The sequence below is a fragment of the Mastomys coucha genome, unplaced genomic scaffold (genome assembly GCF_008632895.1).
Source record: "Mastomys coucha isolate ucsf_1 unplaced genomic scaffold, UCSF_Mcou_1 pScaffold5, whole genome shotgun sequence".
NCBI classification, from domain to species: domain Eukaryota; kingdom Metazoa; phylum Chordata; class Mammalia; order Rodentia; family Muridae; genus Mastomys; species Mastomys coucha.
The window spans coordinates 10,676,054-10,702,977 of NW_022196911.1; the positions used below are offsets into that span (position 1 = coordinate 10,676,054).

General features: G+C 42.7%; 1 protein-coding gene across 1 annotated transcript in view; it reads left to right on the top strand.

Moving 5' to 3' along the window:
- The window catches only part of Pacrg (parkin coregulated), a 447,145-nt gene that overhangs the window by 268,522 nt on the left and 151,699 nt on the right, over positions 1-26,924 (top strand). Inside the window, exon 4 of the mRNA XM_031350758.1 lies at positions 3,521-3,670. Within this exon, the coding sequence (XP_031206618.1) occupies positions 3,521-3,670 (150 nt within the window). The remainder of the gene's footprint in view (positions 1-3,520; positions 3,671-26,924) is intronic.

Consider the following 26,924-nt stretch of genomic DNA (forward strand, 5'->3'; position numbering starts at 1 on the left):
ACTTCCCATCATTTGTCTCTCACGGGGTTTTTCTGCCTTTGATGTTTAAGTGTTCTGTTGTTGTATTTTCCTGAAAAAAAAATACAAAATGGACAGCTATACATGACTGTGAGGCCCTTGTAGGAATGTGATGGGAAGGAGAGAAGAATGTGCAGAAAGGGCAGAAACCCAGACTCTTTGGTTCTTGCTGGTTATTCCAGCAAGATGGGACCTCAGATCTTCCATGGGTGCACCTACACACACACACACACACACACACACACACACACACACACACACACATGCTTCTCACCAAAAAGTGCTCAGGAAAAACCCATTCACAGTTATAAAAGCAGGTAATGAGACCTAAATACCTCAGTGCACTCTTACCTACACAGCTGGAGCAGGCTCCTTTCCCCAGGGAGGGGCCTGTGTTTCTAGTGTACCTCCCTACCTGCCTGGGAAATTCTGTGGCTGAATAGCATCTATTGATCCCTGAGGTTTGTCCGAGGAGAATTCAGCGATCCTGAGCCAAGGTTGAGTAGCCCTGTGATTGGCTGCTTAATGACCTTGCCTTGTCAAGTACAGTCCTCATACTTGCGATATAAGCTTACTGTCTGTGTCTACACTAGATTGCCATCCCTGAGAGGATATTAGCATCTGTATCTTGTTCATTTCAATCCTTCCAGTTCCTACAACTATGAGAAACACACAGTACATGATGGAGGAGGATTAGTAATCTAAGACGTATAAGGTGCTATTCCTGGCACAAAGAAATGCTCAATGCCTGTTTGAAACAGAGCCTGGCTGCTGACCATGCAAGGTCCTCTCTACCTCCTCCCACCATGGCTCCAAAGCCCTGCTTCTGACTGTCCCATCCCCACAGCTTGCAGAGGAAATTACAGCATTCTATTTTTAGTTGTTTTTCAGAAATTCAGTGCAGCCTGCAAAGTGTTTAAAAGCTATAATAACGGACCAAGTCCTGTGGTTATATTTAGGTGGGCTCCCAGAGTTAAGGCTGAGCATCTCTGTCTGTTACATTCATATTTACTTTCAAACCAACCAGGAATGTAGCCTTGACCAGACTAGTGGTTGTGAGGCTGCTCTGAAGTGTATATCCACCAACTACCAGTTTGTTGCTGGAGAAGATAAAGCTGACCTCAACTTTATTTTTAAAAACTTCCCAGTGTTTCCACAGAAAGTACCTATGAAATCACTAAATGGTGCTTCAAATTCTTAGGCTTTTTACTGTTGAGTTTAAACTTACCCTGAATACTTCTGTGGATCTGACTGGTTTGTCCTTTAATCTGACGGGGGGGGGGGGGAAGCAAAGGGCCACATTAAGTTCTTTGAGCAGGTAGTTGGAGTTGGATATGAGCAAATGAAAAAAAAAAAATGGAGACTCAGGACCAGAGGGGAAAAGAAGAGAAAGAAGACAAAGAACCAGAGAAAAGAAGATGTGAATGAGGACTTAGAACCAGTGGAGCAGAGGGTGAGGGCGGAGACTTAGGACTAAGGGAGAGACCCAGAACCAACCAAAGAAGAGAAAGTAAGGAGACTTGGGGCCCAAGAAACTTTGAGAATGGAAACACAGAGCCAGAGGAGGGACAGTAATGATAGAGTCCCAGAAGCAGAGGAAAGAAGGTGTGGGTAAAGATCTAGATCAAGAGTAGAGACTCTGGACCAAAGGAAGGGAGGTGCGGAAGACATATATTCAAGGACACTCCAGTGCAGAAACAATTTTCCAATGTAGAGAATATAAGAGATGAAAAATGAGATTTGTTCTTGAGTAACAGGGAACCAGCCAGGTCACATCATAGAATAAAGGGAAGGGTTATAGACATAAATTCATCCCTGATACACACTAAATGTGATCTGTCTGCAAGACGAAAGCTGTTGGAAGTATGAGCTGGAACTCAAGACTAGTGCTCCCTCCCCAGTGCACTGGCCATCACTCTGATAGCTTGGTTGCTTTTTATCTCTTGTTTTCAGGTCATAGTTGATCCTTTGTCATTAAGAGGAGGAACTTCTTAGAGACAAGAGCATTTGTCTTGTATTTTAGAGTAGTCAGGGGCTCTGCATCCTATCAACCCTCAGGCTTCTATAATAGATGCTTTTGTGTAGCTCTTCATTTCAATCATTTTAATGTAGCCACCTTAGAAAGCTGCTGTGATTAAGGAAACCAGGGCCAAGAAAGTGTCAATGAGTTGGCCAGGTTCCCGCAGCTAGCATCAATGTCCAGAGTCCCCACTGGAGCAAAGAGCACTTTTCAGCCCCAGCAGAGATGGACCCACCAGGTAATTTAACTGCCTTTGGCCCTTTCTCTGCAGTGGCTTGTTGCTTTGCACTCAGAACTGTTCTCTAAGCCTGTGTGCATTCCTTTGGTCTCTCCTTATTATGGTTGACTCTCTAATGGAATGCTTGTACTTCCAACACTGCCTCCCTTACTTCCTCGGGACTCTCTGTACAGCCATTTCATGTTCACCCCTACCAAGAATACTACCTGTGTTGGTAACCAATATACAGTTTCTACACATGCACACCAGCCAACATCTGTCTCCCAAAATAAAGGTTGTTTCATGATATTAGCTTTGAGAATAACAGGAAATCAGGACTGTAGAGCTGCTCCAGCTGGTAAATAGTATGCCACACAAGCATGAGAATTTGAGTTTGGATCCCCAGTCAGGCACACAAAAAGCTAGGCATAATGGTGTATTCCTATAATCTCATCAATGGAGAATTTCTGGGACTTGCTGGCCAGCCAGTCTGTGAGTGACCCTGCCTCAAAAAACTAAGATGGAAATCAACTGAAGAAGATATTTTATGTTGACCTCTGACCTCCACACATACATAGACACACAGAGAAAAGGGGATAGGGAGAAAGAAAACAGTAAGAATTCTTAACAGAGATCACAAAAACTTATCTATTGATAGCCTGTACAGTTATCTACACCACTCACACTAGGTGATGTTTAATGCTCTCTGCTACCTGTCTTTCTCTTCCTCCTCAGACCACCAGCCTCTTTTCTCTATGGAAACTTGTGAAGTAGCCAAGCATAGTGGCACATACCTTAAATCCCAACCCCCCGGGATTGGCAGAGGAAGGGGGAATCCCTCTGAGTTAGAGACTAGCCTGTTCTTCAAATTGATTTCCAAAACAGTCAGAGCTACATAGAGAAATCCTGTCCTAAAACAAACAAACAATCAAACAAACAAACAAAAACAGGAAGGAAGGAAGAAAGGAAGGAAGGAAGGGAGGGAGGGAGGGAGGAAGGGAGGGAGGGAGGGAGGAAAACAAAGAAAAAAAAGAAGTGTTCTCAGGGTTGGTGAGGAGCCCACACTAGCTGGGAGGGTGAATAGTAGCCAAATAAGATGTGATTCTCTGCAGGGGGCTGTGCTGCCCATAAGAACTCTAATAATGAGGGCCCCTTGGGTCCCCAGTAGAGCACAGTTTAAATAAATGCATCCACGAGACAGCTTCGCCTTAACGTCATAGAATTCACACTCAATATTTGCTACTCTTTGTTTTTCTACCACATAGATGCCTTGAACCTCCGAAACAGACAGGTCATCTGTGTCACGCTCAAGGTTCTCCAGCATCTGGTTGTGTCCGCAGAGATGGTGGGTGAAGCTTTGGTGCCCTACTACCGACAGATCCTGCCAATCCTGAACATCTTTAAGAACATGAATGGTGAGTGATCCCAGGAGACAAAGTGTCTTCTAAGAACTGAAATGAAGGAGTGGGTTGATGGAGAGATAAGGAGCTATCACCCTTTGATTTGGAGATCTAAAATGCATAGCCACACCCTCCTCCACTGTCCCCCCTGGAAACAGTTAAGTCAGCCATTTTGGTTCCACAGACATGAACAGCCCACCCACTCAATAGATACTTCTACATGTTTCCAGTAATTAAACTGCATACTTTCCTTCAATAGTTTGTAAAGACATTTGAAGGTTTTGGTCCTCCCTGCAAAACTTTATAGCCCACTATTTATGAATTGGCTGAAGGTGAGTGTTTCAAATGCTATTCAGGTGTGGTAGGCAGTTTAGAGCTTTCTAACATCTGGTTTTTCATCTCAAGGAAAAAGTAGAAAAATTATATTTTTCAACTCTTGAGTTACTAATACTTAGTAATTTGTCATTAACAAATTTGGGTGGTGAGTATTGATTAAAAATAGATATGATGATTGATTTATCTCTTGAAACAATATTCTTCACTAAACTAGGGAAGCATGGCTATACTCCATGAACTGGTTACCCTGTACTGATATGTGGCAAGTCTCAGGCGATCACAGGCAGGCCATGGCTATGAGTTTACTATCAGTCCAATTTCCCTGAAAGTACATGAATCTTGTTTTCTTTTTTGTTGCTAATTTTGAGGTTCCATACTTCTCACATGCATGGGAGAAGTCAACATTTGAAGCTAGTTCCTGACAGCCATGTAACTACATTAGTAATTTGGTGGAACTCAGCCTTAAAATCTTGAAACAAGATCTGCTCCTTGTACATATATGAAAATAATATTAAACAAGAAGCCAGGTGTACAGCAGCCCCCTGCCACAGACAAGCCTGGCATTTAGAGTCACCATCTTTGAATGTAATCACTGGTTATTATTGAATCTGCGTCACATGCACACTATTCCGAACCGTGTGGGATTCTCAGAAGCCCTTTTAACTGTCTTTTGATCATAGGACTTAATTATATGTTTGTGGTCCATCTCAAATCATCTACAGGGGAGAAGGATGCATAGACACTTAAGCAAGATGATTACTCCTAGAGGAAATTAAAAACTGTGCTTTAGTAATTTAGTTTCATACTATCCAACCAATTGTTTTGGCAGCAGCATTCTTATGTTATAAAAAAATTACTTATAAACATTATTTATTCCTAATTCATATTTTTTGCCATATGGTAGCATCAAATATCTGTGCATTTATAGAAAGCCTACACATAGGTGTGATTCAATTATGGCTCATCAGAACACTGTAAACTTCCGTGTATTCCTATCTGTAGGTTTTAGCTCTAAGCTAAAGCTAGAGACAGAAGTAGAGAACTAGTGGGAGGCAGGGGGATAGATTGATGTGGATGTGAGGAAGGGAGGGAAAGACAGAGGGGCAGAGGGAGGGAGGGAAGGAGGGGAGATGGAGATGGACCTGAGAGAGCTGGAGAAGGACAGGTGGAGAAGAAAGAAGTGTAATAACCACACAACAGCTACTCAAGATGTCTAGGTCAACATTTGGAAGGCTTAGTTTCACAAATATGGTCTCCATGCTCCTTGTGCAGAGCCACAGGATGCTCACTGTTAGTGTTCCCAGTGCTTCATTTTGAAGCCTGCCTCCTTGTCACCTTTCTCTCTTATAAACAAACATTTGTTTCTGTATTTGATGATCACAGAGATTGGGCCAGCCCACATAGCTTCTCTCTTGCATAAGCACAGAGGAATAGATTTTTCCACAGTGAGGTATGCTCTTGTCATACAGCAAAATCTGCAACTTAAATCCAAGTAATGTTTTGTATCCTTTTATGAAAGAAAGCAACTGGAGAAGCTCAAGAGACAACCAATTTCTTGGGTACCAAACTTGGGAGGCAGGGCTGACTCAGGCACCCCAGACAGTCCTTCTGAGGGTTCTGGGCTGTAAAACAAAGCTATTATTTCCATGTTGCTTTCTAGGGACAGCTTCCTCTTAAGTCTGTGACTAGTAAATGTCCATATGTCTAATAAAGGTAGAGGTTGCTTGTCCATAAGAATATTGGAGAGCTCACTGTGAGAAATTCATAGCTGATCTACGCCACCATCGGTTTCAAGCACAACCAACAATTTTGGAGTATTTCCCAATGCACACATCAGAAATTTCATGTTCAAATTGCTTTTCTGCCAAACATTCTTCTGACATTTATGAGGGAATCATTATCTTCAGCTCCATTTTCTCCTTTTCTTAGAAGCTCATCACCACAATGCCATGGTGAGGTTTACTATGTTCTAAGGGGCCTGTTATAAAATTGGATCATTATACCCTAAGAACGGAATGCTCTTCTTTAAAGGGGTTCTGTAACCTCAGATGTGGCTCTCTAACCCTGGATCCAAGTCTACGAGGAATTCATCCTAGAACTTCCAGCTGGGTTAGCATTTTGCATTAGGAAAATGGTTCCACTTCATGATTTTAGATGTTGTATCCATATTCACAGAGCCATAATTCTTATTTAATTTAAGCAGGTATCTCTCACAGCATGTCATTACTTATCATTAGATTATGTCAGATTTTCAGTAATAGCATTAAGGAGAAGAATCTTAAACCAGGCTCCAAAGCATTGGAGGATGTTTTCTCCTTTGTATATGTCTGCTACTCCATGCTTGTCTTTTATGTAAATTGATGTCTTGTTAAACTTAGATTCAAATATGTTTCTTTCAAGTCCTACCACAGAATCCTTTTAGAATTGGGCCAGAGATAGATCATAGAAAATGAAAGAATACATCCAATTCAAATATAGTGACCCCACTCTTCTGTCTCACCCCCTTGAAGCACAGACTCTAGCTTGGTTCTACTGTCTGATCTCTTTTACAATGCCTTTCCTGTTTTGATGGTAAATGAACGTGTTCTGAAACAAGCAGTGGGGGCTGAGCAGTCAGGGAGCCAGGCAAATCTGTCAGCAATCACCCACAAGGAGGAAAACCAGGCCCCCAGGTTCAGGCCAGGGGGGCGTAAATGGTGTAACAGAAGTCATTAGTTTGTGTCGGTTCCATCCCTCTAAGATGCCATGTTTTAGCCAGCCCTTAACACTATTCTTGCTCTAGAAGAGGAGACAAGGAGTAATGGAAGCACAACCACCAAGGACAAGCTCCCAGAGAGCGACTTCCTTCAGCTAGGCATCATCTACTGAAGTTTCCAGAGCTCCCCAAATTAGCACCACCAACTAAGGATCCACCCTTCAATACACAAGCATCTAGGGACACTTCATATCTCAAACATAGTAGCAGCTTTTTATAGGAGTGGATGTGGTCATTAGAGACAGTGAGTCCATAGCCACATGCTAAAGTAAATAACCATTGTTACGTACATGCATTACAAATTTATAACATAATTGTGCATAAAATGTAGCAATGCTATATGAGCTATAATCTGGCACCTTATCTAAGTGGGTGGAAGTTCTCCATAGAGCCTGTAACACAGTTCCCTTTTAACTACCAATGTGACCCTGGTCTCACCAGCCATGGCAGGGTCTTTGCTGCACAGGGTCGATCTTTCTTCTGATGACTACATGCTAGATGAGTCTTCACCTAGAGTTTAAGTTAAAGGATATATTGCTTTCAAATCCATCCCTTGCTTGCAAAATATTTAAGCTCAAAGGTGTGACTGTATTTGGGGTAATACTAATTTTTAAAAAGACAAACCCGCATCAGACAGAGGAAGAAAGCCTAGATCAGGGCCTTCCATAAAAGATCCAAATTGATATCTGTGTTTAGGGCTCATTTCTCCCATTCAGGTACTAACCAGGCCCAACCAGGTTTAGATTCATAGTCAAACAGGATTGTGTATTTTCAGGGTAGCATAGACATTTACTGAAGCTCATTTCTCCATATTTAAACAATGAGCTTGATATGTCTGAAGTATGTTGATTTTCCAGGAATTACATCGAGGTAAGAGAAATAACAATTTCTATGAACTATTCATAAAATATATTTGTCATACAGCCAATGTCATTTTCATCTCTCCTACGCTCTCTTATAAATGTTATTAAAGGTTACAGAAAATTAAGACAATAAGAATGTTCAGTTTATAGCTTTACCGGATGAAGCTACAAAATTAATGATGTGGTGTATTACGTTTGAGGAGCATGAGCCAATTAATGACATGAACTCCCTCATAGCTATGCTGTGGGCTCTGACAGCAACAGATCAGAACCTTCGAGAGACTGTCTCCACATGCTGCAGTTTTGATTCCTAGGGGCAGCAATAGTCCTGATCAAGTTTGTACCTGAAACATTTAGGACTTCCGGCCTCTGAGATGCTGACAGTACCACAAGCCATGCAATAGAGATGCAATAACCAAATATCCTGTCCCATGTCACAGAAATCAAATGCCAAAATATTTAGGATAAATCTGGAACCTGCACTACTCTGACTGATAAAAGGCCATTAAAAGAGACAAAGGGTCCACAAGGTGGCTAACCGGACACAGGGCACAGGCACTCCCTGGTTGGGCTGAGGACCTGATTTCAATCGCAGGAGTCTACATGGTGAAAAGAGAGAATGGGCCCTTGCCTGTTGTTGTCCTTTAATCTCCACGGTGGCACATGTCCCTTTCCCACAGTGATAATAAATAATTTAAATATCTTTTAAATTTTGGTAACTCAAGTTAGACGCAGCAGTCTATACAAATAATAAGAATGTATTATATTTGCCAAATTTTAGAGTGTTTGTGTGAGGTCTTTGGCCTTGAAATTAAAGTGGCTTCAGAAAAAAAGTGAAACAAAAAGCAACTTTTCATGAGGGCCTGAGTGTTCCCAGGCTGCCAGACCCCAGGTCTTCTAGATGGTCCTGTGAGGTGTGTGGTCCTGTGTGGTCCTGTGAGGTGTGTGGTCCTGTGTGGTCCTGTGAGGTGTGTGGTCTTGTGAGGTGTGTGGTCCTGTGAGGTGTGTGGTCCTGTGAGGTGTGTGGTCCTGTGAGGTGTGTGGTCCTGTGTGGTCCTGTGAGGTGTGTGGTCTTGTGTGGTCCTGTGAAGTGTGTGGTCCTGTGAGATGTGTGGTCCTGTGAGGTGTATGGTCCTGTGAGGTGTGTGGTCCTGTGAGGTGTGTAGTCCTGTGAGGTGTGTGGTCCTGTGAGGTATGTGGTCCTGTGTGGTCCTATGAGGTGTGTGGTCCTGTGAGGTGTATGGTCCTGTGAGGTGTGTGGTCCTGTGAGGTGTGTAGTCCTGTGAGGTGTGTGGTCCTGTGAGGTGTGTGGTCCTGTGTGGTCCTGTGAGGTGTGTGGTCCTGTGTGGTCCTGTGAGGTGTGTGGTCCTGTGAGGTGTGTTCTCTTGTAGTCCTTTAAAAAGCTAGTGAACTTTGGGGTACTTGTTTTTTTACCCCAAATTGGGAAGAATAATTTTTCTTGTATAATGCTTATTTCTCTGTAGGAAATTTGAGTTTAGTCTGTATCTAAGCTTCATCCTCTGTGAAATTCTGGCCCGTTTTTAAGTCTATAACTTACATTTTGGGAAATTGCTTCAAAGTTCCTTAGAAATCATTCTGTTTATTAAATCTAAAGGCACTGAGTTGTCCTGAGTTCACATGGGAAGTTATTAGAACTGCCTCTTCCCCCACTTTCTGAATGTTAGGTTGGGAATATCACATATGTATTTAGTTTAATTACTCACCCACATATATAAAACCCAAGTCTACAGAGAGTCCTAGGGTCAAATACAGATCATAACTAGCCCTAGCATTACTCCTGAAAATGGCTTGTCAGGTGAGAGCTTCCTTTCAAGGACAGTATTCCTGTTAACTTTCCCTTGGGGAGGTTTAGTTTAGTCTGTTTAGTCTAAGGAGATGGGACCTCATTTTGAGCAGAGAGAATGGTGGTCCATTGATTTCTTAGTTCTTCTGAGATGCTACAAACTAGCCAGACAGGAAAACAAACACTTTCCATAGCTGTGAGAGCTTCCTTGGAGACCCTAGGGATGCCCAGGGACTCATTGAAATGGAAGACTGCATTGCCTGCAGGAGTCTCTGCCTAAACCAGCGAGGCAAGAGGCCCAGGTATCTCAGGCCTAAAGGATTAGAGCAGTAAGTAGAGTTTACCTTGTATACAAGAATGGAAGAGGCTTTGGGCAGATCAAATAATATGGAGAAGAACAAGAAATGGGACCCTATGGGCTGTAGCCACAGAGCAGTTCTGAGGCATGAAGACTCAGGCCTTTTGATCCATTTTATCATACTTAATCCTGTTTACCAAATGCAAAGGAAAGAATGAGAATTTACACAACTGCAGTGTGCCTCAGTTTCCTTAATTTAAAGGGAAGATTGTTGGAAAAACTTAAGATATTTACAAACCTTTAGGGAACTCATAGGAAGCCATTTGCTATAAATGTCTTCTGGCTGGAATTAATTGTGCAGTGTGCTGTAGCAGATTTGCACAGGAGCGAAGATTTGGTAAATGTTAGGTATTTGAGCTGCTTGCCTCAGAGGGTTGTGTGAAAAACTATAGGCATATGGTTTTCTGTGGTCCCGCCAAGGGTATTATGTACAATCCATTAGAATTAATGTATTTTGTAAGGTGATTCCATGCAAAATAAATTCAAGAATTATTACATCTACTATATGCCAAGAGCAGAAACATGACACAGAATGTCTTTTGTTGATGCTCATAATCCCCACTATGCAAACAAGCCAACATGGACAGACTTTCATGTTCACTGTCCCCACCTTAATGGGGGGGTTTTAGCTACTCCCTTAGACTCTTCAATTCATGTCAGAGGACTGAAGTATTTAATTACAGGCCCGACCAGGTTTACCAAGACTCACTTGTCCTGATGAACTATTGAAACCCCAGTGTCTTAGTAAAGCAGGCGTGGCTTTGAGGCTACACGCAGCTTCTGCATTTTCTGAACATCTTTGCCCTCCCCTGTGCCCACATCTCTCCTCCTTTATTTGTAGTGACTACATCATTCTCATCTCACCGATGCCTTTGAATCCAGGCCCAGGCTTCTCGTCAAACAACAGCTAATATTCTAGAAATAAGAGGCATTAGAGAACCTGTTTATTTGAAGGCTGGCATCTTGTGTTGGAGTGGATATCCTCTGAGCAGCTCTGTTTTGGGGATCTCAGGGGCACAAAGGACTTCCATAAGGAAGAAAAGTTGGCACTACAGCGATCATGAGACGACATGCTTCGAGGGCGCTGAGCCCAGTCTCCCTCTCCTGAGGTGCATGTCCTCTTTTCAGCTCTAGCAGGAAGGCTGCAATTGACCTCAGCATGCATTTTCTTTAAAGAGAACCATTGCTTTTTCAGTAAGTTAAACTTCGTAGCAGTCTGAGTGTGTGCTGGTGGCTGTACAGGAATAATGAATAAGGAGCTTGGCACATGCTCTGATGTTCTGTGAAGGTTATCTGAAAGTCTGGGCTCTGGGACTCCAAAGTTTAGTAGTTACCAATGTAATCATGAGGTGAGTTCTCCAGCTTGTAGGATGCAGAGCAGAGGCAGGAGGGTGGGACATGCTCTTATCCAAGGACCACTCACAAAACACTCACCACTGTTACAAAACCAGACCTACAGGAATATCAAACTGCAGTTAGATCTGTGGCCCAAGCACACTTTGATTGTCTCCGGACCCACAGCCACTTTGGCTCACCTACAACAGCTTCCACAGGAACATCCTATCCACTGTCCCGAAGCAGCAGTGATGGACCACAACAGGAGACCTGATGGGACATAACCAGTGCCGCTATGTGTTGTCAGAATGGCCACTGTGATTGACACAGTGCTTTCTAGCCTTGAATGGCTATCCCACATCCGGTTTCAAGGCCCTTGTGACATAGGCCTAGTTTTCCTCCAGCTCAAAAAGAAAGCATCATGTGCCCTCTGTCTCCTCCTAGGCCCCTCCCTGGCAGGTGAGCTGTTCTCTGAGCAAAGCCACACTCCCTATCTGTACCCTGGGTAGAGGTCCTGTTTCTTCTTTACATTTTTTTTTCATGTAGCCCAAGCTTTCCTCAGACTTGTTACATATCTGAAGATAACCTTGACTTTCTGATCCTCCTGCCTTTCCCTCCTTAGTGCCAGGATTACAGAACTAAGCTACCACGTCCTGTGTATGTGCTGAGGGCCTTGTGCATGCTAGGTAACCACACTATCATGGGATCTGCACCCAGCCTGTGTCCTGTTCTTGGGTCTGTCTCCTCACCAAAACCCAGGTAGAGGAGGAGAGACAAAGCCCACCCCCCTGCGTAACTGACGTGCAAAGCCATGTTTGAAATACACTTACTTTATCCTCATCCTTCTAAAGTTACCCAATCAAGATCTACCCACAGAATCCCTTGCTTATGCGTGGCTCTCAGGCCTTGACCCATAACACGGCCCTGGCTAGCTGGAAACACATGCTCACCGATCTCCACTAACTCAGCTAAGACCTTTCAGGCATGCCTGCAGAGATGTGTGCAGTATGCTTTAATGTATTTGAAGACTAACACAGGCCCCGAATGAGGCTGCATGCAGATGCTCACCCAAAAGGAAACTGTGCCATCTTCTATTGGTGCAGCAGAATGTTGTATTTAATCTGGCCAAGGAAGCAAAGGAGGATCACAAAGCTTTTAATGAAAAGAGACTTCTTCTACCCTCAGCTCATAATCTGTACTTTTCATAGCACCTAAAACATAACTGGTTCTAGATTTGCTGATAATGAAAATCTTTTCTGCATTTTCCTTGCTATGCAAATCTTTTCTGAGCCACAGCAAATGACATTTTAAAGGTCTCTGTGGCTACTGCAGGGAAAAATAAGAACGTCATCAAATGTAATTGTTATACTGAATCATCAGTACTACTGAGGCAGGGGTGGGGATGGCGGGACAGTGTAAGCATTGCTCAGCCCAAAGATCATCCCAGCCGCTCACAGGTCTGCAGCAGTGCCCAGAATGTTTTACTCCTAAGATCTGTGGGAGACTGAATAGACCAGACCCAAAAGAATCTTGTAGACCTTGAACTTAGCTCACTCTCAAGTGCTCTCTCTCCCTTGGTTTAACTTGGGCTGGCTTCTAGCTGAAAGCTTGCCTGAGAAATGGGGTGAGACTCACCTTTGTGTCATGGTCACCCCTACCAACTCACCCTATAAGTCTGACTATGAACCCTGTCCCAGGGCTCTGTCTCAGCTAGGATGCAGAGGAGGAGGAGGACCCCTCCAAAAGTCGGGCAAGTATTGAGTTCCCAGGATGGATGCAGCTTGGCTAAGGGTCCTTAAGTTACTGGCTCCTGCTGCGACAGAGCCTGTAGCCCTGTGGCTCTACCCTCAGTATTCTGTCATCCTCTTCCTATACTGCCTTCATGGTAGGTTCTCAAGTTACTTCTAAGAATCCTGGCACAGTCAAAAATCCCTAAAGCATGGCTATTAAGCTTCCTCTTGTTCGCCTGCACTGTTGACCCTGCAAGGTGGGTGTCACCTTCAGTTTGCTTGTTCTGAACCCCAATGCTTTCTCTCCAGAGGAATTTCCGTGGACAACTCCCAGGAACACCCATTGGACCCTGGAGAGCAATCCGGTGTCAGGTGGGATTCAGAGCAGAGCCCAGAGATGCCACCCTCAGCAGGGCTATGGGTGTGGCTTGATGGGCCTTGTGGTGGAAGTAGAGCCCCCTTCCTCTCCATGCTTGCCTTGGCCCAGAAAGTCTGAGCCCCATCCCCACCCCCTGCCACACTTCCTGATTTGGTTTGGTTTTTTAGCAAAGCAAGATCCTATAGGAAAGATTATATACATAGGCTGAAAACAACTTCCCATCTTTATTGATTTCCTTTAAAAATTCTGTATTTTCTCACTTTGACAGAATGGAATTGAATTAGTTCAGCATAAGCTTTACCATCATTGAAGGTGGTATTGAAAAACAGAACAGGCATTTTCCCTAAAAGGAACTGGAAATACAGTGAGATTTCCTTCCTTGCCTGCTTCCTGAGTTATAATCCATGGACTTCTTAAATTAATAGATAAACAACAGAGGAAAAAACAGAAGGATGGGTGAGGCGTCATAGTAACCAGGCTCCGTAGCCAGCCCTAGAAGGTCAATTTCCCCCAATCCCCTTAAATATATTGCCTTTCTATCAGCTCTTTCTGAGCCTATTCATGTCCGTGTTGAGGTGGCCATACAACGAAAAGCAGTCTTTTCCACTTGCTAGATGACCTTCCAATTAAGTTTTGGCAAACCAGTTTCAATTGTGCCTGTTTTGCACCTACAACTTATCTTAGAATTCATTTCTTGAGTCTTTAAATTATCTTTATCACAAGCTGGAAAGCTATTTAATGATACAATATTTTTTTTTTTAAGAAAGAAAACAAGGATGTAATTGGGTCATTATCGTTCAGTGATTCTCTATTTTAAGCTTTGTTTTGACCTGAAGGCAATTTGGATATTTATTTATACACACAAAGGATTAAGGAAAGTTTGTAGTTGTCTTAACAGAAATATTTCAATGCTGTATTTTTTTGTGTGTGTTTTATATTATAAACATAACATAGAACCACCTCACCAAATGGCTTAGATGCCATTCTCTTTAGAAACACTGAAAAATATTTCATCTTTTCCGAGTTTCTTGGTGGATGAAGACTAATGATGTTCAGAAGTGTTGGGTAGGTTCAGAAAGTTCTTAGGGTCAGAGTCTGTGAACTGGTAGCCTGAAGAAGCTAGGCTCAGCCACCACATCCTCGATAGGACAAAAGACAGACAGGTAGACAGACAGAGGCCTAGAGATGGCTCAGTCACCAAAGTGCCTGCTGTAAGACTTGAATTCAGATCCCCAGCACCCACACAGCAGTTCTCTCTCAGCCCTCTCTGCTTCAAAGCCAGTCATGGTGGCTCAGTTCCTTCCAACCTCTGATCCCCCCTCACGCCTCACCCTGGCTTTTAAGGACTCCTGGTGCCACACGGGATCTACTCAGGGGATGAGGGTAACCTCCCCACTTTAAGGTCAACTCAACAAACTTATACGTTTAGTTTCCCTTCGTGTTGTGATAAAATGGCCCAGCAAAGCAACTTAAGGAAGAAAGGGTTTGTTTTCTCCCTGGCTTCAAGATCTGGGCAAGTATGGCAGAGTCTTGAGAGCAGGAGCTTGAGGCAGCTGATCACAATGTCTCCACAGTCAGGAGGCACACAGAGGGAAATGCTTCTCTCCGCTCATTTTCTCCTTTCCATTCAGTCTAGGACTGGCCTATGGAATCACACTGAGTCGGGTGGGTCCCAGAGGTTCGTCTCCTAGCTAATCCTGTCTAGTTGACAGGCACTATGAACTATCACAGCAACCTTAACTCTGTCTACAAAGCCATCCCACAGTCATGATTGGATCAGTACTCAAATAAGAGATGAGAACTTGGGGACATGTTTACAAGTGAGCTTTTCAGATGCAGCCACCCAAACCTTGATACCTGCCCTGTTGTGAGGAGGGAAGTGAGGCTCCTGTTTAAGAGGACGCAGAATTAAGTCCATGTAGAGAGTGAAGCGAGCATGACCCTGGACTCCTGAGGTCAACTCTGAGAAGCCCAAAGTTGTGCACAGCCTTCAGTGCACAGGTGCAAGACACGGACTTCAAAGATGTCTCTTGCTCTTGGAGTAATTATCTAATATTAAGTAATACAATAACAATATAATTAGATAATATCATCTAATATGTAATTAGTACTTATCTAATAATTGAATGATGGATATATAAGTGAAAATTGAAAGCCAGAAGGTTCAATGTCTTTTTAAAGGCTAGCCTAACAGTGGTACAGGAGTGTCTCTGGCTGGATTAGCCAATGCCATACTCCTCCCTGCTCTTTGGTCCTCCATACAATCAGCATATCTTCATTTCTAAGAAGTTTCAAGATTTCTTATAATCACACAGAATGGAATGAGAAGGATGGGAATATTAGTTTTACAATTCTTATCTCTGCCTTACATACGAACACACTGAGAACTGTGTTAAAATGACTCCCCCAAGTCAGATGTCAGAACAGGCCAAAGCCAACATCTAAAAAAACACTAACAGACACTTAACACCACACTGAGCCAGGACACTCTGGACATAACAAACACTGGCTTCCAGAGATGGTGTTTCTGGAACGCCAGTCAACAGGTTTGGTAGGTGTGTGGCAGGCAGAGGAAGTTTCACTGGTCCTCTGTAGCAGCAATTCTGTGCCACTATTCAAAGCTGTTGCTTATCTGTGCAAATTCTTGTGCACTATAAGGCAAAAGCATTTTCGGATTGTCACTTTCTATGATAGTGCACAATGATAGACTGGAAGAGTGTTCTCAACACCTGAACATACAGCAAGTGTGCCTAATTTAAAATACCAAAAAGGGGTCGGTAGGATGGCTGAGGGTGTAGGAGAATTTGCTGCCTGACACCCGAAGCTGGGTGTGGCCTCCCATATTATGGAGAATGGACACAGGAGGACTGCTGGGCTTGCTGGCAATAGCCAAGCACCAGGGTTAGTGAGAATATGGTGCATACTGATAGAACAAGACACCTGAAGTTCTCTGGCCTCTGCACCCAAACCTACATTTGTCCATATACCATGAGCAGACACACACACACACACACACACACACACACACACACACACACACACATGCATGCATCCACACATATGCACATACACATGCATGCATACACAGGCATACACACACACCAGAAGAAAAAAAACCATTGAACAGAATTTATCTGCTAGAAGGCATGGAGCCTTGTGAAATACACACAAAGTTTTTTAATCCCAGATAAATTCCTTCACATAATTTTGGATAAAATTGGTGCCATTTGTGGATTAAGTGTTCCTAGAAAAGTGTTTATCCCTAGTGGATATTTGGAGAACGTATTAAAAGAATTTTTTGCCCCATTTTATTAAATCTAAGATGAAGTGAGGTGTTTGGATACTTCATCTTTTATGTATCACCGTGAGACTAGAAAGAATAACTAATTAAACCATGGAACAGTCTTTGTTCAGAAATAGAGGCTAAGACAGAAGGATTGCCGTGAGTTTGAGGCCAGCCTATGCTAAGGAGGATGATCCTATCTCAATAAACCAAACCAAAGCAGCAAAATAAAAACATCATAGACAGAAAAACTGTGACACTGGAATCTATTGTCTAACCTGACCCTGGAAATGAGGCATCTCCATCTCAGAGGCAGGATGCAGGTAAGAGCCTTGCTGCCTGCACTACTTCAGGGGTCTCCCCAGGATCACCTAAAACAGGCCTCGCAGAGGATAGCCACGAAGGCCAAGTTAAGGGACTCCAGATAATTTTAGAACTTTGCCGCGGGCATCCAAGATTCTAGCCTAGATTAGTTTAATCCAAAATGTACTTATTTTGTTTTCTAGAAAGGATGCTGAGATCTCTCTTTCAGTTTGTGCTTCCTTGTCCAGTGTATCTTCCTGTTTGGTGGGGAAAGAAGAAAAGTAGATCATAGCACCACACAGAACAGGCAGCCATCCGTAAGTACAGTGGAACCACACGAGGAGGATGTGTGAGGCCTCGGGGACCGTTAGACACAGAAGTCATTAGGAAACCAAGGTGACTGCAGACATCGATATGTCCCCCATGTATGTACAGAACATCAGTAGACAGTTAAAACGGGAGTCAGGTACATGAGCTTTGGTATTTTCGATGAGTTGCTCTCTTGAATAATGAATTTGAAATTGTGACCCTAAATAAATGGCAGAACTTTAGTCCTTTACAAATCAAAACAAAATAATGAGATATGATAGAGATGTTAGGAGAAGTACAGTAGAGCGAACACCACGAACGTTGTTGCTTGTAAATTGTAACATTCTAAATGAAGCAAACAACTCGGCATTCACAGTGCACATTGGAAACATGCAGTGGATATGCCCATAATACTTACCCATTCTAAACTCACAACTCAGTCATTGCTTGACAAAAAGGATTGTCCTGTATGGGTTAGTGATGTCTCATGTTTAATTCCAAGTTACTAGGTAGAAAAATTTAAAATAACAACCATATATTTTAACTGGACAACTTTAATAGAAAATGGAATCAAATTGAACCTCACTCTTAAACACAATTTGCTTTGTAAAATGTTTCATTTGTAAGCACAGTTCCTAATGAAAAGCCCATTTGTTTTAGGAGGAATGGTTCCGTGTCTTTAGCCTGACTGATATTCCCCCAACAGGCTCCCTGAGCACAACAGACATGTAGTTTAAAAATGGCCTCTACCATTTGTTCTGCACAAATCAATATTTTGAGGTAACTACAGTTGTAGTTTCTACAGAAAAAAACCTGCTCTTCTAGTCCTGGTAATAACTCATGGAATGAACATCCTTATATTATGTGTGAAGTAATTGAAAACATGTACTTATCTCTGTTTATCACCACATTACAGAGAACTGCTTCCCTGACCCTATTTCTGAAAGATAGCCTACTGTTCTTAGAACTTTCTACCCACTTTTAACAGCACTCTATTGTCCTATTAAATTTCTCTTAATTTCCTACATTTTAAGAACAAAGCATAACTCATTCCTAATAAAACATGTCCAGGGTAATAAAATCAGTTATAAATGAATTTTGTATTGATATAACTAAGTGTCTCTAAATAAATAATTTCTATGCCCAACACAGAGCATCCCAAGCAGGCCTGTTGAAGCACAGCTCCACAGTGCTGAAGCTTTCATTAGGAAAACCTGTGAGATGTAATTTAACACATTTTTAAAGCTTAACACTGTTCGATTGCAGTGGGGAGATAAATTCTAATTACTATTTAATTTCTTGGTTGAGAATCTCCAGCATGCATAATACAAAATTGACTCCAAATTTGTGCGATTAATATTAGCACTTAGCTATTCCTTTAGAAAATGCAATGACTCAATTTATTTAGCTCACAAAAAGGCCCAACCAAATAAAAAGTGCTTAAAGTTTGGAAAGTTTAGAAAGTGGACATGAATATAGTCAAGTGGCCTGCCATTAGTGAGCTGGTACCCACTGGTTCACTAAACGGCCACGAGAAGATTGGCAAGGACTACAGGCAGTAAGATACTTGAGGCATTGTAGGCCAGGAATAGAAACTTTCTTTCCTTTCCTGAGACCATGAATTAATGCAGACAGTGTATGACTGGACCCTGTGATCTGGATACAGATCCATTAAGGAGACCTCAAACGTTTCTTTAGACACCAATGGTAAACCAGCCAAACAAAAGCAACCTAGGGAGAAAAAGGTTATTTTGGCTTAGAGTTTGTTCTAGTTACTTTTCTTTTGCTGCAATAAAACACCAGAACAAAGCAACTAATTTTTTAAAAAGCATTTAATTGGCCCTTCAGTTCTAGCTCCTGGGGGTTGGAGTCCATACTGGTAGAATGTAGCAGGAATGGCTGGGTTCACATCTCAAAGCAGGAGCAGAGGCAGAGAACACACTGGGAATGCCACAAATCTTTGGGAACTTTAAAGCCTGTCCCAAGTGACACATCTTCTCCAACGAGGTCACACTTCCTAGTCCTCCCCAAGGAGTTCCACCAACTAGGGACTGTGTACTGGGAGCCCACGGAAGTCATTCTCATACAAGCCCCCACGGGCTTCCTGGTTCTAGTTCATCACAGAGGGGAAGCTACAGCAACAAAAACCCATTTTTGTTCTCCCAAGAAAACTGGTCACTTTCCATCCTCAGTCAGAAGTGCAGATTCTCATACAGGCTTATGCTCAGCTTGCTTTCTCCACTCTCACACAACTCAGGATGCCCATCTTAGGGGATGGTTCCACCCACAGTGGTCAGGTCTTCATACCTCAGTTAATATAGTCTAGATAATCCCTCATGAACATTGTCAAAGACTCTTAGGCTATTCTAGATTGTGTCAAGCTGACAGTTAAAACTAACACTGCATACAAATTATTTTTGAATTGATTATTTCTTGCCTAAACTTTGTTTTCTAATAATGTAAATCCAAAGGAATTATTCTACCAACCATACATACAGGATAGGTAGTTCTCTGTTTTAAATTCATAAAGAGATTATTGATTTGCTAATTTGTCTCTGGGTGGTTCTGTTGTTGCTATTGTTGTTGTTAACAGTGACAAACATTCATTTATGTTTTCTCTACACTAGATTCTGAGGTTAGCTCTTTTCATGAATCATCTCATTTAATCCTTAAACCCAGGAGAGAGAAAGTATTCTTCATCCAATTTAACAGATGAGCAAATGAATGCAGGGAGATTAAGTAATTTGCACATTGACAATCAGTTCATAAAAGGGCCCTGATGGCATTATTCAAATGGAGAGAGAAATAAACAGTGATAACTTCCATGGTTTTCCCATCTCATGAATACCCAGCCTCTACACTGCACCTAATTAGGTGTCTCATTACCGTGTATTAGACAATTGTTCGGATAAACCGATTTCCTTCTTCCAATGTTTAAACCAGCCATGTCCAACTGACAGTGCTTCGAGACTTGCAGCTTTCCCACAATTACTGTTGTTTGAATCCTTGTTATTCTTTTTATAAGTTTGAGATGATTCAGGGCAATTACAAGAAAATGCACTTTAGAGAGAAGAGTCGACAAGGCTTAAGCAGGGAGAGACGAGACATGAACTAATTGGGGGAGATTAGTTAGTTGCTCACAATGATCAGGGAAAAAAAGCATGGGGCAGGGGATGGCTGTCTAAGGGGCTAGGGGAAAGACTCAGTGGTTAAATTTCTAGCTGCACAAGCATGTGGACCTGAGTTGGATCGTTACACACAGAGAAGATGGGCGTGACCTTGTGCTTGCCCTTCATCTCAACACTGCTGGAGGACAGAGATAGAAGGATTACTGGAGTTTGCTGGCCACCAGCTTAGCTCCTGTCTCAGTGAGAGACTCTGTCTGGAGGTAACATGGCAGAGAGTGATGGAGCAGCAACCTTGGTGGCCTCTTCTGACTTCTCCATGTGCATACAATGGACATGTATGTTCCAGACTATGTGCATGCATCATACACACGCCTACATAAGAATAGAAACACAGTTAGCATTCAGTATCATTAAGTATGACCTAGCTTTTTGTTTTGTTTTGTTTTGGGGGGGGTTGGTTTTTTTTGTTTGGTTGGTTGGTTTTGGTTTTTTTTGTTTGTTTGTTTTTTTGTTTTTTCGAGACAGGGTTTCTCTGTATAGCCCTGGCTGTCCTGAAACTCACTCTGTAGACCAGGCTGGCCTCAAACTCAGAAATCCACCTGCCTCTGCCTCCCAAGTGCTAGAATTAAAGGCGTGCACCACCACTGCCCAGCTGACCTAGCTTTTAATATATCATGTATGGCATTGAGCTTGGATGGAAACGAGGCTCAGATTCAGCATTTAGGCAGTAGTGTGGATTTTTTCAGTGCTCTAGATTAGACGGGAGCTCCTCTGAATACACAGTATGTACAACACAGTTAATAGAGCATGTCTAGAGTTTTACCAAGTTAATAAATCTGATCCCAAATGCCCTTGCACATCACGCTGTGGGCATCCTTACTGTAAGGTTCCCAGAGACCAGAGCTGTCCCTGTACAACAGTCTGTCCTTTGTGTAAACACAGTTTCTCTGACTGTGTCTGTTTCTAAATGGAAGTCCTCACCATCAGCAAGACTTAACTAGGGATGGTTCAGAAGAACTGCAAGAAACCCACTTTGGAGAGAGGTTTGCAAAAGATGGGAACTAATTGTAACTTTTGGAAATTAAAACAAAAACAAAACAAAAACAAACAATAGCACAAGTATAGATTTACTTTTTTTAGCTTTTGGAAAGATTAATAGCTGATAATGATCAAGAAGAAAAACAGAGTTCTGTCTGAACTCATTATGTCACAGGGACCCTTTCAGGCTGGCTCGGTCTTGTGGGGGCCCAGTGCGAGCTCCTGCAGTTGCTCTGTAACCACATTTGCAATGTCAGTGTTACACACTCAGGGTAGCATCTTACAGCCCTTCTTATTTTCTGGTTCTTACATTCTCTTTTCTTCCTCTTTTTAAATGGCCCTGAGCCTCAGAAGGATGAGGCAAGCGTCCTGTTAGGGCTCAGCACTGAGACAGCACGCACTCTCAGCGGCCAGGTCGGCCAGGAATCTCTCTCTGCCTCCGCAGCAGCTCACTGCAAAAGGAAGCCTCTCAGCTTAGTGCTCAGAAGAGCATCTGTCTCTGGTAGAATCAGAAATACGTGAAAGACAGTGTTGTACCTACACAGCAGGGGTTGGTTTCCTTCTAGGGCCTGAGGGCTTGGGGTTGGGTTTGTAGTACCAGACTTGAGCTTCCTCCTATGGAGCCATCCACAGCTGAAACAGAGTAGCTTGTTACCTCCATGAGCGTTGTGCCACCACGGTATCCATGGGCACCACTTACCTAGCAGGTTGGTGTTATAGTCGGCAGAGTTCACAGCTGAGTAAAGCCAGCTTTCCACCCCCTCCAATAGCCTGCAGAGCCCCTTTCACCACCGTGCAAGCCAGTATGCAGGGAGGAAGCTTCCAGCTCAACCCCAATTTAATTTCTTATACATTCCCATAAAGAGATCTTATCCTTGAGTCAGGATTTCTTACTGAACTTGATACTCACTTATTGGCTAGGCTGGCTGGCCTGTGAGCTCAGGGAGTCACATACAGAACACACACACACACCACAGGAATTATAGATACAAACATGAGTATGGGTATCAGGATCTGAACTCAGATCCTTATGTTTGCACTGCAGGCACTTTGCCCACTGAGCCATCTCCCTGTTACCTCTAGCTGTTGTTATTATATCCTGGAATATATAGGAATCATGCTCATCTCAAAATGTGTAAATATTAATAGTTGTTGGTAGTTCTCTATTTTCTGAATTTTGGTTCAGTACAAGTGACACTGTCTGAGGCCAAAGCTGTCCATACAAATTAAGTAAATGTAGGTCTGCTGTCTCTACAGGATAGAATGTTAGATCACGGCTTTGGCCTGAAAGCAAAATATCACCTTAACAGAACACTGTCAACACATCCCTGGGCTTGCTGACATCTTGATTATTTCCTATCCTTTTTCTGAGTATCATTTTATTGGACAGGGAATAGCCCAACTGACTGGATTCAGTGTCATGTCTCATAATGCCAAAGAAAATCTTGGATTATTTGTACGAGTCCTTTACCAGCCAACTTTTTAAAAAGAATGCAATGGAGTAATCTTTCAATATCTTCTTTCCCTTACACCTCAAAATTCAATCACTTTCCTGTCTTAATACTTTTTCACACACACACACACATACATGCACAAGCACACACACACACGCACACGCACACACCCCTTCTCCAGTTATGACACTTGCTAGCCCACCTCATCTGGGACAGTCAATTACTTCTTTTTCCCCACAGCAGCAGAAATCAGAATTGCTGTCCCGGTCCTAGTGAGAAAAGCCTCCGGCTCCTCTAAGAATTTGTCAAACAAAAGAATTGTATAGTATTTTGTGGCTTTCTGGTCTTCCATTTTAAAAGGTTAAAATCTTTATGGTTGCATGATATTTGAGTTTTAATTTTCAATGATTGAAAAGATTGGCTCCTATGTGCTTGGGACAAATGGCACCATAGTAGTAGAAATGGCCAACCTACCCGCTAAACTTTGGGAAGTAAACACATCAATATTTCTGGGTTTAGGGGGTATTTTGTTTGTTTGTTTTTAAATTTTAATATTTCTTCTCTTGGCTAACTAACAACTTGTGTGCTGCTTCTCTGGGTTCTGTAGAGACCATTCATGAGAAAGCGCTTGGGTGAGGAAGCACAGGGAAATTTGAGCATTGGACCCGACGTAGAAAGTCAAGCGCACAATCAGATGCCTAGGAAGAAATGAAACATGACATGGCAGATCACTCTCAGCAAAGCACGCCGTGGAGATTTCTGGGTCGTGTAGCTGAAGGCTTTAAGGCCTGCAGGGGCCTGGGAAGAATTGGCCCCAAGTATTTGCTACGGATGGAACCGTTCCCCTTCTTCTGACACAGGTGCCACAGGGAAGGCCTTCTCTCTCTCCATCCTTCCTTGGTGCCCTGTATTTCATTGAACACCAAGCATCATGTTGAGTACCAAGTGTTGACCACTGACCTGAGCAAACATTTCATTATATATGCTGTGTCTTGGTTCAAGTTGTTCATAACAACAGTGATGGTGTTGGTGGGTACTCAGGGAGGCCTTGACCTCTTGAAATTGCCTTAGCCAAGTAGGGAAAGCTCTTGTAAGAAGAATGGGTAGAGAGGTTCAGCAGATTGAGAGAATTAATTAATTAATTAATTAATTAAGATTAAGAGGCCAGCTGGATCTTGTTGACATTCATTGATCTTACATGAGACTCCTGATAATCGCACTGTTGTCTTCACCACTGGCTCCTTATTTGCCAATAATCCCAGGTGAGCTGGGTAGCCGGAAACAGAGCCTGTAAAACCTTATGCTTACACCTATTCCTCATTAGAGTTACTGAGCTACTGAGGTAGTCCCAGGTGGGCAGCTGGTAAATAGGCCCCGAGATGTGTTGCATAAGCAAGACAATGACTTTAGAGGACCAGGCTACATACAGTCTCTGAGAGGTCATACAGGTGGCCAGCAGAATTGAACTTAGTTATACCACTGTGCTTCAGTGGCTTTTGTAACCATAAGACAGGCATTCAATCTTTCTGGCTATGTATTTCTTCAGCTAGCAAGTAGCAGAGATAAATATCCCCATGTCTTCAAATATGTCAAACCCAAGTGGCTCTGTCTCCATTCTGGTGAGGCCTTCTGTACGGCACGCACCGTGGCCATGTCTCAACTCCTTTCCTTAAGCTCAGAGCAAATGGTCATTACAGTCAGGCCAGACATACTCCCAGCTTCTCACCACCCCACTCTTGGCAAAGCCTTTTGTTCCAGAACCTTCCCAGAAACAGCCCTAATCTTCCTTTGAATTATCCTTTCCTTCCAACCATAATTAATCCCAACCACCCAGCTTATGTCTTACGTGAGCTGCTGGAATCAATAATTTCTGGATTATATGATCCCCCTTGTAAACACTGACAAAATCAATACCATACCAGAGGACCAGGTACGCTGAAATAGATGCTCTTGGTAACAAGCCCCTCACAGAAATATGGGCTAAATGCAGGGAGCTCCCACCACTTCCATGCTTCATGAGGCACTTGCACAAACAATATTCATACAGCCCATTGTGCTTCCTGAGACAAAACATTCAGCCTTTGAGCTTGGTACCCATAAATTTACCAGCTATAGGAAGCTCTGTGTGCTGCGTTTGAAGTGTCTAGTTCAGTGCATTCAAGGGTGTGTCTTTGTTTTCTGTATTTAACCTTCTCCCAACAGCCTGCCCGTGATCAGTGTCAAAGCACCGATAGTTGTCTCAATGTCACAGAACCTCCCATGCTCCAGTGTTCTCTAGTCAAAGGCCGAGTTGTGTTCTTAACAGTCTGCTTCACACTAAGCCATGGTCTTTTTCTCCCCTGTCCTCATTCTAAGGACACTACCATTTCTCTTTGGGGAATGTGCTTACAAGCTTGGGTGTACTTGTATCTAACAAACCTCTTTCTGACATGGAGTGTATGAATCAAATTCCAGCCAATTGGCATTCACAGGCCCGAGGGGCACACATTTTAGAAAATGAATCACTTTCTGAATTCAAGTAAATGTTTAATCCATAATACTTCTAGTCAAATAATCTAGGTTTTCACTTGATGTACTGTGTTTTGGGTAACATTTGTATCATATTATTAAATTCATTTAGTTTTTTTTAAGCAAATAATTGAAGGAAGGCTTTCTGGGATGATGGTGGGCTGGAAGCCCAGGGGACCTGACTTTCCACATGGACCATAGTTGCCTTGGCAGAAAGTTCCTCTCACCTCTAGAGTCTAAGGTTTGTGACTTTCAGGGGAAGGCCTCAACTATCATTTGTGGTCATTTTTGGTCTATTTCAATTGCAAGGCAGCAACTACTCATTTCCCTGCCTGCCCTGTGGTGGGTAGCTGGGCACACACTCCTGGAGTAGCTTATATACAAAGACCCCCCAAACCTGGGCATGTGGGTTTCACCTGCGGCCAGCAACCTCTAACCTTGCTGCTGAACCTCTCTACCCATTCTTGTTACAAGACCTTTCCCTGCTTGGCTAAGGCAATTTCTGGTACCACTTCTTCCCTTTTATTTTTTCTCTTGCTCTCCTTTAGAAGCAATATTTAAAAAAACAAGCATATATATACATATATATCTTCCAGGAGGAGGGGCAAAGTGACTAGAAGTCATTGCCCGTGTCCAAGGAAGCACATAGCTTTCATAACCATCTAAGAAGACTTTAGCTGTGTGCCTCAATATGATGCCAGTGTGTACCAGGGCAACAACCAAAAACCAAAAATCAAAACCATGAGGGCTGGAGAGATGGCTCAGTAGTTAAGAACACTGTCTCCTCTTCCAAAGGACCCAGGTTCAATTCCCAGCACCCACATGGCAACTCACAACTGTCTGTAACTACAGTTCCAGGGGATTCGACATCCTCCTCATACCAATGCACATAAAATAAAATAAATTATTTTTTAACAAAAGATGGTGGAGCGACTAAAAGAAAAATCAAAATCAGCAAACCACAGACAAATAAGGAAGCCTAGTATTTTATGATCATTAAATTCATATTAATTTTATGCCCACCCTATAACAAATTGTAAAGTATGTAAAGAAACAGGAAGGTATTGCCAGGTGAGGCTGTATGCCGTTTATCTCCCACTGCTTGTGAGACTTTGCTTTTCCAGAACACCGGAGCTCAGTTCCCAACACCTACTTAAAGTAGTTCACAAAAGCTTATAACTCCTATTGCTAGGGCATCTGATGCCCTCTTTTGATCTCTGTAAATTTTTTAATATATTTTTAAAATTTTTAATTTTTAAAACATTTTCAAATTTTTTTAATATTTATTTATTTATTTATTTATTTTTGGTTTTTCGAGACAGGGTTTCTCTGTGTAGCCCTGCCTGTCCTGGAACTCACTCTGTAGCCCAGGCTGGCCTCAAACTCAGAAATCCACCTGCTTCTGCTTCCCAAGTGCTGGGATCAAGGGAGTGTGCCACCACTGCCTGGCCAATATTTAAAATTTTGTAGTAGTTTTTAAATTGCCCCCAAAAAAGTGTACGAAAGAAGTTAGGAATGAAAACTTCCCTGACCTTGGCTCTTCTGATAAAGCTGAAAATCACAAAGGAACAAACATAGTTAAGCCAGTTATGATGCTTTATTAAGAGATAAGAAAATTACAGCCGGGCGGTGGTGGCACACGCCTTTAATCCCAGCATTTGGGAGGCAGAGGCAGGTGGATTTCTG